This window comes from Culex quinquefasciatus, chromosome 3 (assembly GCF_015732765.1).
Source record: "Culex quinquefasciatus strain JHB chromosome 3, VPISU_Cqui_1.0_pri_paternal, whole genome shotgun sequence".
Lineage (NCBI taxonomy): Eukaryota > Metazoa > Arthropoda > Insecta > Diptera > Culicidae > Culex > Culex quinquefasciatus.
In genome coordinates, this window is record NC_051863.1 from 105,332,778 (window position 1) to 105,347,663 (window position 14,886).

The window sequence follows — 14,886 nt, forward strand, 5'->3', positions numbered from 1 at the left end:
TTTTTTTTACTAAAACTCAATTTCCCAAAATACATATTTTTTTATTTTCGCGATTTTTTGATATGTTTTAGGGGACAAAAATCCGCAACTTTTGAGCCATAGAGAAACATGGTCAAAAAATCTGCCGCCGAGTTATGAACTTTTGAAAAAATAGTGATTTTTGGAAAAAATTGAAGTTTCATGCAAAAACAAGTTTGACATTACTTTTTAATGCAAAATTGAATTTGCAATCGAAAAGTACTTTACAGATTTTTTTTATAAAGGGCTCCGTTTTCAAGATATCCAGGTTTTTAAGCGAATATGGCGTTCGAATGTTGAACGTCCGATATGTCAAAATCGCGCAGTAGCACCAACATTAGACAAAAAATGTGGCTGTCATTCCATGGGACACTTTTTTCGCAATGTTGGTACCACTGCGCGATTTTGACATTTCAGGCGTTCACCATTCGAACGCCATTTTCGCTTAAAAAGCTGGATAGCCACCGAAAGTTTGATTTTAGCGAAATATTTGCAGTTTTTCAATTTTTAAAAATAGTGACCAAAACATATTTTTTTTGAAAAGTTCAGAAAATTTTCTATAAAATTGTCTAAGAGGCATTGAAGATTGGACCTCGGGTTGCTGAGATAGAGCCGCTTTAAGAAAAAGAAACACGATAATTGAAGTTTTCTAAATCTTACCAAATCAACCCACCTTTTTCTAATGACGATATCTCAGCAATTAATGGTCCGATTTTCAATGTTAAAGGTAAGAACAAGATTGTCCGTCAGGCCTGAACGCAAACGCAAAATTTTGCGCCTGTCATCATAGCCTGCCAGTCATCGACCATTGAACAAAGCAACCCCTGCAAATTGTTCGACTGACAGTTGATGGAAAAATCGAACAGCGTTCTGCGTTCACCACTGCGTCGAACGGACAATCTTATTCTTAGCTTAATACATGAAACTTTCGTGAAATTTTCCGATCTTTTCGAAAAAAATATTTTGAAATTTTTTAAATCAAGACTAACATTTTAGAAGGGAAAAATATTGAATATTATGCCCGTTTAAAATGCTAGTCTTGATTTAAAAATTTTCAAAATATTGTTTTCGAAAAGATCGTAATATTTCACGAATGTTTTATGTATTATTATTGAAAATCGGACCATTAATTGCTGAGATATCTTCATTAGAAAATGGTGGGCTGATTGGGTGAGACTTAGAAAACTTCAATTTTCGTGTTTCTTTTTCTTTAAGCCGCTGTATTTCAGCAACCAGAGGTCCAATCTTCAATATCTCTTATACAATTTTATAGAAAATTTTCTGAACTTAAAAAAAATATTTTTGGAAATGGTCACTCATGGTCACTATTTTTAAAAATTGAAAAATTGCAAATATTTCGCTAAAATCAAACTTTCGGTGGCTATATCTTGAAAACGGAGTCCTTTATAAAAAAATCTGTGAAGTACTTTTCGATTGCAAATTCAATTTTGCATTAAAAAGTAATGTCATACTTGTTTTTGCATGAAACTTCAATTTTTTCCAAAAATCACTATTTTTTCAAAAGTTCATAACTCGGCGGCAGATTTTTTGACCATGTTTCTCTATGGCTCAAAAGTTGCGGATTTTTGTCCCCTAAAACATATCAAAAAATCTCGAAAATATTTTTTTTCCATGTACCTATTTTTTCTCAAAAGTCCTCAACAATACCTACAACTTTGCCATGATCAGAAAATTCACCCAAAAGTTACAGCTGTTTGAATATTTACATACCATTTTTGTATGGACAGCTGTCAAAATTGTATGGAGACTTGTATGGGTGAACCAATGACACAAAATAGCATATTTGGTCATAGGGAAGGCCCCCACAAAGTTTGAGCCAAATCAAAAAATACAAATAAAATCCATTTCCGGTTTTGGTAGAGAATTGCTCAGTTCTAATCGCTAGTCAACAAAAGGAAAGGTCGATCAATTGAAGAATGTTGGGTTCAGAGGAAACATACAACAAAAAGCTGTTGTTCACAAAAAGCAATGCTTGTAACGTTGCAATGTCAAGGTTATTTCAGATGTGGTTGCTGATATTTAAGATTGTGGTGCAAAAAGTGTGCACTGGCCAACTTAAGTGACGTAGCTTTTTTGGAGGGATGTAATACGAGTAGAAAAATTTTCGGTTTGCAACCAAAGAAAGTGACTGAGGATTGTTAATTGAAAATATTTAGCTACGTCATTTCTAAATGGTACCTAGGTATCAGCTGTGGGGAGCCCCAAATTTAATGGAAATAATTCAAAGTCAAGACGAGTTGCTCGGCGATTCAGCTGGATTTCCAATTTATAACATTTATAAAAGATGATTTATTAGTAGTTAGCACGTTAGTTTGAATGTTTTTGGTGTGTACCATATACGAATTAAATCACTGATCAATGCCACAACAAATTAAAAACTCCACCATGATGGTATATAAGCTTGAATCCAATGCGTTTTGTTAATCATTACAGAGATAGTTAACTACGAACATGTTGGATAAAGTAATCTTAGGCCACGAACGTGGTGAAGAGATCAAAAAACGTGTCTATAAAAAGGCTAGCAGTGAGTTGTTGGCTATTCTTGAGCAGTTTGGGGGATCAATAGTTTCTAAACGATTTGAGAATGTTGTGTTGTACTGTGATATCCCGAGAGACATCATGTTTCCGTTGGATATTGTCGAGATATTCAAAGATTTATCTGATGACGAAGAAACGATGAATTTGGATAACATCGAGAAGGCGCTTTATTTGGATTGGTGCTCAAAAACGGTTTGGTTTGTAATATGAACAGTTCTGAATGATATTGTATGTATTTTAATTCTTCAGTTATGTTATGCACACGTGATCTTCGATGACATTGTGGATAACAGCAAGACTCGTTATGGAAAGCCCTGTTGGCACCGAAGAAGCGATGTCGGACTGTCGGCCGTTTTTGACGGTCTTTTGATAGACAAATCGATTCATTATCTCATGAATACAAAATTCAATCGCGATATTATTGATGCCGTTCTGGAAAAGTTATTCTTCTTGGACGCAGGTCAGACATTAAACGATATGTTGAGCAAAGTTCATGATTTAGATAGCTTCAATCGAGCATCATATGAGAAAATGGTATATCTTCAAGATTCCACGATAATTACATTGCCTATGAGGCTGGCAATGTGTCTCGCAGGGTAAGTAAATTTTTTGCTCCAAGGCGACACATTCTAGAAGTTTAAAAAACGATTGCCATTATTTAGCATCTCGGATCAGAATGCAGTAAATCAAATGCAAACCATCATAGCAAAGGTGGAAGTGTTGTTTCAAATGATGAACGACTATCAGGACCTGTTTGGGGACGCCGAACTGTTGGGAAAGGAAGAGAGCGATATTCAGGAACGCAAATGTTCCTGGTTTGCGGTCAAATGTTTGGAAAAGACGAATCCTGAACAGAAAGAGTTATTCAAGCAAAACTATGGTTCTGAGGGTAAGACACGCCTTTTGCTGAAAGTTTCTTCGAATTATTACAAAAATCTAAATTGCAGATCCTGAAAAAGTTGCTACAATTAAAGAACTTTATACTACCTTGCAATTGAAGGAAGAGTACAACAAGTGTAAAAATGAGCTGAGTAAAGAGATTGAAGCTGATATCGAAAGAGTTGAACTTGGGAAATTGCAACGGGCACTTTTTGCTGTGTATAAAAAAATTGCGAATTCAAATGATAACCAAGCACACGTATGATTTCTACTAGGCTGTGAAGTATTTTCACATTCAAATCAGTCTTTTACTTTTATAATTATTTATATTGATAGAAAAATCAACAATTTAGACTTTTGTTATGCCTCTCATTATATTTAAACTAAAACTTTAAATTAAGGGGTGGTGAACCGCTTAACGTGAGCGATGACATCTATAACTTTTTATTGATAGTTATAGGTCAAACAGCATACGACAGTTTCAATAAAAAAAAGCAAACAAACAGTACGCCCCTTCTGTTCTCTGCAAAATAGGAAAAAAATAATGTTTTTTTTTTAATCTAACTGGATCGAAAAATTCTATTTATTGAATGTTTAGCCGTATTTGGAATTGTTGTCGGAGTGAGAGACGGAAACGTTGGAGTCATCTGGTCGTCGTGGAGTGTAACTAAACCCTTCAGAAGACAAAGTTGAAGTAGTTTCCAGATTTCATTTAAATCACTTTAAGTTAAATTCTTGAAACTTATAGCCATAATAAGGAGATTTTTTTTCGAAATATGCTCAGTTTTTTGCAACTTGTGTCGGAATAAACGCCAAAACACTCGACTTGAATTCCAATTTAAAAATATTCTCTGCAAAAAATATTGTCGAAAAGCTGAAAAAATATCCTAAAATTTTTCTTTTTTGACTTAGTTGATCAGTTGTTGAGATACAGCCTTTTGAAGCCAGATTTTTTTTTTGAAAAATAAGTTTTTTTCGGTGTCATTTAATTGGCTCTCATTTTTTAAATTAAATCTAATTTGATCATTCAAAAGTCCATTTTAACTGACCAGCCCGCAACATTACATAGAGCTTTGAATGGAAAAATTAAAGATGAAAAATGGCTGCTTTGGACATGCCTGGACAAAGTTAAAAAAAACTAAATAAAAAAATCGAAAAGTTGCGAATTTGAAGTAAATTTCTCAGTTGAAAAAGATACCGAGCTCCGTAGTCCTGTTTATGATAACAATATAAAAGTGACAAAATAAAAAAAAACAGGTAAAATTGTTGTACTTAAAATACATTTGCAATATTAAATGCTCAATTGTGAACGTTTAAAATTTGTTGAAGATCCCTAGAGAATTGTAGGAATAAGGTCTCACCGGTTTAAATCTCTCTGTAACTATACTGTATATAAGCGCTCGCAAGATTTGTTCTATGAAACTTTAGTATAATAAACACGATGGATAAAGAAAGTTTGCACGAACGTTACGAAGAACTAAGAGAGCTCGTTTTTAAAGAGTCCAGCCTTGAATTGCTAGGTGTTCTGGAGGAGTTAGGTGGATCGATTGTTTCAAAAAGGTTCGAAAGTGTTTTACAATATAGTGATGCTCGAAAAACTCGCATATTTCCTTTGGATATTGTTTCTATTTTCAACGAGCTTGCTGAAGACGAAGATAAGAAGGATTTGAGTAAAATTAAAACGGCTCACTTTTTGAATTGGTGTGGTCATGTGGTTTGTAGCCCTTCTAGTTTACATATTTTGTTAGAGTTAACGTATTTGGTTGTGAATTGTGATTGATTTTTTTTTGTAGCTATGTTGGGCCCATTTGATCATTGATGATGTAATTGATAATGGCCAAACGAGATATGGAAGGGCCTGCTGGCACCGAAAAAACAATGTTGGTTTATCAGCAATTAACGATGCACTTTTATTGGACAAATCAGTAACGTATCTTATGAGTAAAAAGTTGCAAAAGGAATTTCAAGATATTTTGCATGAACAAATGTTGTGTTTATGTGCTGGTCAAACTTTGAACGATTTGTTGAGTAAGATCTCGGATCTTCACAAAATTAATGGAACTGTATATGAGAAAATGTGTACAGTCCAGAACTCATCACTTGTAACATTTCCGTTCATGCTAGGAATGCAACTTGCAGGGTATGTCATTTTAAAATTGTTTGTGCAGGAAACGTTATTGAGGCATACATAATTTATTGTAGGAAAGCAAATAAGATATCAGATGATCGAATTAAACCTGTGTTATTGAAAATAGCAGTATTATTACAAATGCTGAACGATTATCAAGATTTGTACGTAGACTCAAAACTTTTGGGGAAAGACGGAACGGATATTCAACAACGAAAATGCACGTGGTTTGCAGCCAACTTCTTGGAAAAGGCATTCCCAGAAAAGAGGGAATCTTTTAAACGTATTTATGGTTCGGAAGGTGTGATGCACATTTAAATTATATTCTTCTGTAAGCTTATTGATATTTTTATTACAGATCCCGATAGAGTCACTGATGTAGAAGCCCTTTATTCAAGTTTACAGATGAAGGAAGAATTTTACAAGCACAAAAATGATCTGTGTGCAATAATTGATACCGAAATCGCAAGCATCAAGGATGCAAAATTTCGACAAGCTTTGTATTCAGTTTACCAGAAATCGATTGGCGCAAAAATAGAAGAAGCGCATTTTTGATAAGATATTTTAAGGAATGCGGTGTTGATTCTTTTAGAAGCATTTCAAATAAATCCGATTGTTCTCCTGTTCATTCTTGACTTGATTTGTAGGTAGGATTCTAACGGTTGGATAAATCAATAAATTGAAAGTGAATTGAGAATAATAATCTGTATAATAGGGTGGGTACGGATTTTGAAAAGTTCTCAGATCAAGTTCTGGTGTGGTTCCCCTTGTAGGGCATACCCAAAGGGACTCTCACACCAAATTTCAGCTCATTTGGTTGAAAACTAGCTTGTCTCAAGCGAGTTCAAGTTTACATGGGATTTACTATGGGAAATTTTGAATTTTTGTCATCCGCTCCTACAGGCTTAGGTAAAACATGTAGAAACTTCTAGGATGGCCAGAAATGAGCGGAATCGTCTGGAGAACAACTTTCCCTAAGAGACCAGGTCGATTCGTTCAACCCCCATCGAGCTCAACGGCAATACATCCGGGGTTTTCGGAACCAATGGTTTTCCCCAGAAAAACATCAAATTTTCCTTAGCTTGCTATGAATGTTTGATGAACACCGCGACGCCACATGTCAAACAGCTACCACGTGGACTAGCATCGCCTATGAAAAAATACTTTTTATTACTTTTTGAGCCATAGAATTATCATTCATGGTGATCAGGATACTATTCAGCTGTATTCTGAACCTCCAAATTAGAAAAAAAAACTGTTATGGTGCAAATTTTACACTCACATGGTAGCTGTTTGACATGTGGCGTCGCTGTGTTCATCAAGCATTCATAGCATGCTAAGGAAAATTTGATGCTTTTCTAGGGAAAACCATTGGTTCCGAAAACCCCGGATGTATTGCCGTTGAGCTCGATGGGGGTTGAACGAATCGACCTGGTCTCTTAGGGAAAGTTGTTCTCCAGACGATTCCGCTCATTTCTGGCCATCCTAGAAGTTTCTACATGTTTTACCTAAGCCTGTAGGAGCGAATGAACGAAAATTCAAAATTTCCCATAGTAAATCCCATGTAAACTTGAACTCGCTTGAGACAAGCTAGTTTTCAACCAAATGAGCTAAAATTTGGCGTGAGAGTGCCTATGGGTATGCCCTACAAGGGGAACCACACCAGAACTTGATCTGAGAACTTTTTAAAATCCCTACCCACAGTGTATAATTTGACCTGGTTTCTAGATATTTTCTTGCTACTGGATCATTCATAATAATGGTATAGTCACCCGTTTGAAAAAACAATACATCAACATTATGTATGAAGCGCCTTTGACCCCCTTCCCCCAACCGCGTTACGCAATAAATGAACGCTTCCTACGTAATATTGAAAAAAAACGTGTATGATGCTTGAAATTTAATTTTTCACTTAAAAACAAACTGTTTTGCATCAGGGTCGTTCATAACTTAAGCCACTAAGGGTTAATTGTTTAAAATTTGGATTTGGGAAAGCTTTTCATGTCTCATTGGTGATAACTCTAACCCAAGCATTTTTGTCAATTTAGAAAACAAGTTGAGATAATTAGCAGGCTTTTTGACAACATGGCGTTGCAGTTCCGCTCAAGAATGAGCTAACTGACTTCGAATGACCTCAAACTACATCAATAATCTTAAACTTCGACGGCAACATTTCAATAGGCATCATGAACATTTTGACACTTTCTGGGTTATTGCATATTCTGAAAGAACTCCTAATACTCCTCCTCCACGAAAAATGAGCAAAAGTTACTTCAGTAAAATCTGTTTAATTATTATTTGAAATAAAGTAACATAAACAAAATCTCTGGCATCAGCAGTGCCTGTTTATATAGCCCAGTCAATCTGTCAAATAAAAGACAACATGAACCTCGTGACGAAAAGCAAGCATCATGAAAAAGACGCCATGTATGTTTGCCGACGAAAAGCGAATCATAACAAAACATCCCCTCCACTTGCAAAAGGCGCCATGTACATTCGGCGAAGAAAAACGAATCATAACAAAGCTTCCCCTCTAATGACAATAGGTCAACATGAGTGATACGAACTTATGCAACTGTGGGCAGGGTTATCAGGACATCGACCATCTCGTATGGGCGTGTCCAGATCAACATTTTACAGAATTAAGTTGAAAGATACCCTCAGGGCCCGAGAAAGACCACCAGAAATCCCGATGCGAGACGCGTTATCTCAACTAGACCTTGATGTTCTCTCTCCGATCTATTAGTTCCTCTCAGATTCCAAAATATCTATTTAGTTTTCTTCCAGTTAGTTTTCCTTCAATTAGTTTTCCTTCAGTTAGTATAACTCGCCTTCACACAAAGCCGTCGTTTCTGGTTTGCACCGGAAGCAAAGCAAGAACGCCCCAGCAGCTGGACATCGAGTTGCGGCTGAGGACAAAAGCAAAGGCCAGCAGAGCCAACCAAGACCCCTACACAATCCCCCTTCCCTTCCCACGACTTGTCTTTTAACATCAATCCCTTCCCTACTAACCCCGAGTAGGCCGCGGGTAATCGGCTTCCCTCCCACTAACATTTACACACAAGATCCTCTGTAATTATTAAGTCAAATGTAATTACAAAAGCCGACTTGGTCCTAACCAGGTCCTAGTATCGAAAAGGATTTTAATTTTATGAAAAAAAAAAATGACAACAGGTGATATAGTCGTTGATGATTTTAAAAGAAATTATGTTTGTTTTTCTTAAATATGATGCATTAATCAAATGCGTTTTCTCAAAACGCACGGTTTGTACATGATGCTTTTTGAAATGTTGGCGTCGACTTGTCCGTCGGCCTGCCTTCTGATTACCAATGATGTAGAGTGAACATCTTTAGATACTTTTGTTTGTACTGACTGATAAACCATTCTTCACCCACACCAAAATTCAGTTGACCTTACCTCAAGCACGCGATTGCTCTCCCACATTTGTTCTTTGTTGTTTATTGAACTTTAAAGTCTACAAAAAGTCACGCATGTTTTGTTTTAGTTAGCGTAAGTACAGTAAACAAGTAGGAGGAAGGAGGCTTGAACTAAGAACGTGCCGAACAACTCAGGGAGCGTTTTTTTCTAAACCAGTACGTCTTGCAAAGCAAAGTGTTCTGGAAGAGTTAGGTGAATCGATTGATTCAAAAAGATTAGAAAGTGTTTTACAATATAATGATGCCCGAAAAAGTCGCAAATTTCAGTTGGATATTGTTGCGATTTTCAACGAGCTAGCTCAAGACAAAGATGAACCGGTTTATAGACTTCGAAGTGTTTCGTGAAATATTGTGATGGGCCCATTTGATGCTCGAAGATGTAATTCAGGGGTGCTCAATGTTTTTGAATGGCGGGCCAAATTTGAAACTTACATGGCCCGCAACATATGAGAAAAAAAATGCATTTTTTTATTTCAATCCATGAAACAAAAACAGAATCAAAATGTTAGTAAACAAAAAAAAACAGGTTTGTACAAAAAAGACTACAATGAATTGAGGTTATGCAGCACGACTGTGGTTTAAATGTTGGCGGCGCTGCTGATGAGGTTATTTGCCAAAATTCGTACTCCTTTCTGCAACAAACAACAACAAAATCGCATGATGCCCTGCATGAATCTTAATGAAACTGGTTGCAAAAGACGAGAAAATATTTTTGCTTTAAAATAATGAACATCAAATTTTGGGCGCGCAAAAAATTGTGAACTTTTTCTCCAAAAAACATGTTTTGGAACACGAAAAAAAAATCCCTGTGTATATCAATAAAATTAACAGTTAGTTGAAAATAGATGTGTTTAGGTATATTCAACAATTTTGATTGATTTTTGACTGACTTTCTTGCCAAATAGTCCAAATTACTATCTTTTTCTAAATATACAGTTTTTTCATAGACTTTTCAAACAAATATTGGAAAGTTGTTCACCAAAATGTTGGAAATATTTTTTCTTATCTGAATCCGGCATAAATTTTAATAAAAATGTGGATTTCGAATGTAAAAACACCTTTTGTTAAAAAGAATCTTAGGTTTCTACTACTTGTTCATAGGTGGCGACATGTGTCTTAGCTGCAAAAAATTTATTGGTTAAATTTTATTAAAATAAAGGAAATAAAAAAAATATCAACAAAAATATTGATTATCTGCTTTACATTGCAACGGGCCTCAACAGTCGTGATTTCACAAATATAATGAAAGTTTCAAAGTTGTATTTGAATTGATTTTTGCCTTCCTCACCTCACTGAGGCAAGGCTATAAAATCACTCGAAAAATGAACTTCTTAAATACACCTCCTAGACATACCTTCACGTATACCTATCGACTCAGAATCAAATTCTGAACAAATGTCTGTGGGGATGTGTGTAGACATGATTTTTTTCCACACGATTATCTCAGAACTGGCTGAACCGATTTTGGCCGGATCCGCCTTATTCTGTTCGTTTTGGGGTCCCCTAAGTCCCTATTAAATTTTATTCTGTTTAGTAAAGTATTTAAAAAGTTATGCCAAGAAAAACATTTTTGTAGACACAAAAAAGGGTGATTTTTGCATAACCTCAAAAGGCCCGGTCTTTTTGTTTACGTGCGAGAGTCGCGCCAGATGCGAAACGCCCGGTTGCCACATTGCTTCAAATGAGAGTCTGCATGTTTTCTGGAAAAGTCTGTAACAGGCATATATTTTTTTCATAAACTTATTTTCATTATTACTTTGTTAATGTGAGGAAGGCACTACCCACCTAAGGGTGGATTAAGAAACGTTTTTTATTTTGTTTTTGGGTGACACAAACTTGGAAAAAATGTGTATTTTTTTTAAATTATGTGCAATTTCAATGATGCAAATATTATTTCTCCAATTGTAATAATATTTCAATAAATATTTAATGAAAATTTTGACACAATTCCGCGGGCCACAAAAAATGACCTCGCGGACCATGTTTGGCTCACGGGCCATACTTTGGTCAAACAAGATATGCAAGGACCAGATCTGTTGAGTAAGATCTCGCAACTTGACAGTATCAATGGAGCTGTATATGAGAAACTGTATAAGGGAGAGTGTTGTAGAAAAGAAAATCAATAAACAGAGGGTAAAATTAAACATGTTCTATAAAAAATAGCAGTATTATTTCAAATGATTACCAAGATTTGTACGGTGATTCCATACTTGTCTTGGAAAAGCACAACTTGATCAGAGGGAGGCTTTTAAACGTATTTATGGCTCAAAAGGTAAGCAACACGTTTAAATTTATGTATGTTAACTTTTTAGAGTTTTTAATTTCAGACCCTGATAATATTGCCATAGTTAAAGCCTTTTATACAAGTTTGCATTTGAAGGAAAATTTACCAAGTACAAAATAATTCTGTGTAAAACAACAAATACTGAAATCGAAAGCATAAAAAATGTAAAATCATGAAATGCTTTCTATTTAGTCTATCAGAAAACTATCAGTGCAAAAATAGGAGATGCACACCTTTGAACAGTAACTGTTGATAGCTTTTTGTTCATTTTTCTCTTTTTATAGCCTTTTTTTTACTTTTTTTTGGTCTGGTCATTCATTATTTTGAAAATACCTCAGAAAAATATTACTGTAATCCTTATTGAAACTCATCAGTAAATTCTGAAACATCACGTGAAAATAAATTTAAACGATAATAATATCCGCTAGGAGAAAAGAATGACAACGTGTGTGTAGCTGCGTTGGTGGCGCATGGCCTACGTGATTACATAGTGCAGCGCTGATGAAGGAGACGTCTTTCCCTATACAGTTTCGTTCTCGTCGCAGCAGTCCCGGCAATAAGTGCACTGAAATGGGGATTTTCACAGTTTCCATCCACCCGTAGCTTCTGTACCTTGTTAATTTTTAGTGCAAACATGGAGGTTATTATTGGGCTGGATGTTTTCACTAATCGTGTCAATGATTTTTAAATAAAAGTTGCTGTTACCATGATATGAGGGATGCGTCAGGTTTGACGTATTTCGCGGTCAATATTTTGATGAATTCAAAAATTGTGTGTATGCTCAACATTTTATCAGTACTAACAGGCTGTTGCGAAGGGAAAATATCGGTTGAATAAATTTATCTTTCGTGTTTGCGAATTATTTTACAGAACAATAAGCTTCACTCGCCAAATAAAGAACTCAACTTACAAATCATATGTTCAGTGATGATAATGTTATTGAAAATCCCCATCCTCATCCCTGTCCTAAGAATTTTAATCGAAAACATCAAATCGTATTGCTTTTAGCCAGAATTCACTTCATAACTCTTTTTAAGTTGAATTTTTAGAGACCTTAACATATATGAATCTTCTTATTAAATGTTTTGTTTCGGAATTGTTATCATAGTTGATGATTCTTTTATTTTTGTTTTGAAAGTTCACCACTAGCAGTATATAACAATCAAGCATATGAACGAAATCTCTTTCACGATCACATAGAAAGAGTACCGTAGAGACTTTCAAGTAGTTGTATTGCCGTCTGTTTTCGAAAACACATCGACAATGATGAAGAGGAGAATGTGGGGTAGAATATTGCTATTTTTGGTTTCAAAAGATATGCAATCTAAATAATAAAAATATTGTGTGTAATAAAACTCCAGAGCAATATACTTATGAAACTAATAAAATAAAAATAAATAAATTGAATTATTGTCATTAAGTCTTTCAGCAATTATTTCAACATTAAATTGAATGAAAAAATAAATACTTTGAATGAAAAGCAACATGTAGAAAACCATTTTATTGGTGCATTCGGAATAAGACTTCAACTTATTCTAGATTCTAGAAGACAACTCGACATGTTTTAAGTTGTTGTCAGTAAACGCTTTATTTTGGCAAGTTGTGATAATTTTGGCCACCCTGAACACGCTCGAATCGAAGGAATTTATTGTAAGTGATTTTTTTTAAGAATAAATAAAATTGTAAATTTCTGGAATAAATGGTATGGAATCATTATAAGCAACCATGCGCACTAACTGAGGGCCTCGTGGCGTGGTGGTTAGCGGCTTCGGCTACCAATGCCTAAGTTGCTGTGGGGCGCGGGTTCGATTCCCGCCTTATCCGTCTGGCCTTCTATCGGATGGGGAAGTAAAACGTCGGTCCATTTGCGTAAAAGAGGTTTTAGGTGACTCACCACACATAACCTTCGGACGTCTAGAAATGAGCAGAAACTTGCAACAGAGCCCACAAAAGACCCGGGGGTCGTTAAAGTGGATTGCTTTGTTTTTTTTTTCGCACACTTACTTATTTTTGCTACATTCATAGATAAAAGTGGGTGCGCACGGTTACTCAACATGATCTCATACTACTTATACCCGAAATTCATAACTTTATTATTATTCACAACGATAAAGCTTACAATGACCCTTTACACGACCGTAAAGTATTCAAAATTATTTTTTAATTGTAATTTGTTGCCTTATTGGATACGATAACTTTTTTTTTATTCAATTTTCAAAAATTAACTTTGCAATCCTTCTTGACAGAAAAGGTCTTATTTGACAGCTCGTTCTAAGGGGAAAAAATGTTGTCTTACCATTTTATTTTTGCATTAAGGTCGTAGAAGGTGTCCTTCATTCTTGGGGCAATGACTGTCAATGATGGTTCTGAATTCAGGGTCCAGAAATAATAAATTGAAATGAAAAAATAATCACGATACGTAAAATGCTTCTACAAACAACACAAAGAAAACCATGTTTGGATTGAAACATTCTCCATCAAGATTTGAATGTTTTTCTAAAACAAACATGGCAGCCAAATGGCTGATCCTGAACGATGCCTTTCAGAGCCTTAACGTGAAGACTTCCATCATTGTCATGACTTTTCGTTCAAAGATATAAATTTTGCATCGCTATCAATATTTTGACAAAAATCCTTCTACAAGTTGTTTAGAATAGTGCCCTACACATGCTGATTCCTTTTGGTAACGATTATGCCATTCCTTGTAAAGTTATGGAAACCGTCATTAATCAATGATTGCGAACGTCAATGATTGTTCCACAAAATTATATAAATTTTGAAACACATTTGATTTAGAGCAAAAATTCCTTCAGTGGCTTCAAGTAGGCAACAACCGGCACTTGCTGATTCATTTTGGCGCAGATATTCGTTGAAATGAAATTTATACAGAATATTTTATAGTGATGATCAATTTTCTTCGAAAATGATCAACGGCTTCACCTTAAGGCCGTTGCATGTATTTTTCAAAGTTTAAGTCACCCCCTTTAAAATTGGTCCAAAAAATAAAGGGGCAAAAAAAATTAAAAAAAATTAAAATTCAAATGAAAATAATAATCAAATCAACTGAAAACAATCTAAAAAGCATTTTTTTGCATTGATAATCATATTTAGCATCAATAAAAAAATATTTGGCCTGTTTGGGCTGAATTAAGAATATTTTGAATTTAAGGAGTCGTCTCCATAAGTCCTGCCTTGGTCTAGCCGCTGGTAGACAGTTGGACTAACAATCCAAAAGTCGTCAGTTCGAATCCCGGGGTGGATGGAATCTTAGGTGTAAAAAGAGGTTTGCAATTGCCTCGACAATCAAGCCTTCGGACACCTAGTTTCAAGTAGGAATCTCGTAATCGAGAACGCCAAGGCAATGTTGTAGATTGAATAATTTGATTATTTTTTGAAGTGAAACATAAAAATTACTGCGGTGACGAGCATCTCAAAATTGAACATACAAATTTTCCCACAATTTTACCCCATCGTCCCAATAGAGCTATCTAAGACCGATCTCACACACACTAGCACACCATTTGTTTTGCTGGCTGGTACAAAATTTAACCTCACTTTTTTCGTGTACGTACACGCAATA

General features: G+C 35.3%; 2 protein-coding genes across 2 annotated transcripts; both read left to right on the forward strand.

Moving 5' to 3' along the window:
- Nucleotides 1-2,490: 2,490 nt before the first annotated feature.
- Nucleotides 2,491-4,310, forward strand: LOC6030869 (farnesyl pyrophosphate synthase). The gene is made up of 4 exons (XM_038265998.1): nt 2,491-2,769; nt 2,827-3,173; nt 3,240-3,466; nt 3,525-4,310. The coding sequence occupies exons 1-4, from the start codon at nt 2,491-2,493 to the stop codon at nt 3,719-3,721; spliced, it is 1,050 nt and encodes a 349-aa protein (XP_038121926.1). The 3' UTR covers nt 3,722-4,310.
- Nucleotides 4,311-4,434: 124 nt separating this feature from the next.
- Nucleotides 4,435-6,296, forward strand: LOC119770677 (farnesyl pyrophosphate synthase-like). Its single transcript, XM_038265999.1, has 4 exons — nt 4,435-5,170; nt 5,250-5,596; nt 5,659-5,885; nt 5,943-6,296. The coding sequence occupies exons 1-4, from the start codon at nt 4,898-4,900 to the stop codon at nt 6,137-6,139; spliced, it is 1,044 nt and encodes a 347-aa protein (XP_038121927.1). The 5' UTR covers nt 4,435-4,897; the 3' UTR covers nt 6,140-6,296.
- The last annotated feature ends 8,590 nt before the right edge of the window (nt 6,297-14,886 follow it).

What these genes read in the sequence shown, in the direction of transcription:
- LOC6030869 (XM_038265998.1), top strand. Translation starts at nt 2,491, where the DNA reads ATGTTGGATAAAGTAATCTTAGGCCACGAACGTGGTGAAGAGATCAAA. An exon ending in CTGGCAATGTGTCTCGCAGG is followed by an intron (nt 3,174 to 3,239) that starts GTAAGTAAATTT and finishes GCCATTATTTAG; the next exon opens with CATCTCGGATCAGAATGCAG. An exon ending in GCAAAACTATGGTTCTGAGG is followed by an intron (nt 3,467 to 3,524) that starts GTAAGACACGCC and finishes TCTAAATTGCAG; the next exon opens with ATCCTGAAAAAGTTGCTACA.
- LOC119770677 (XM_038265999.1), top strand. Translation starts at nt 4,898, where the DNA reads ATGGATAAAGAAAGTTTGCACGAACGTTACGAAGAACTAAGAGAGCTC. An exon ending in CTAGGAATGCAACTTGCAGG is followed by an intron (nt 5,597 to 5,658) that starts GTATGTCATTTT and finishes AATTTATTGTAG; the next exon opens with GAAAGCAAATAAGATATCAG. An exon ending in ACGTATTTATGGTTCGGAAG is followed by an intron (nt 5,886 to 5,942) that starts GTGTGATGCACA and finishes TTTTTATTACAG; the next exon opens with ATCCCGATAGAGTCACTGAT.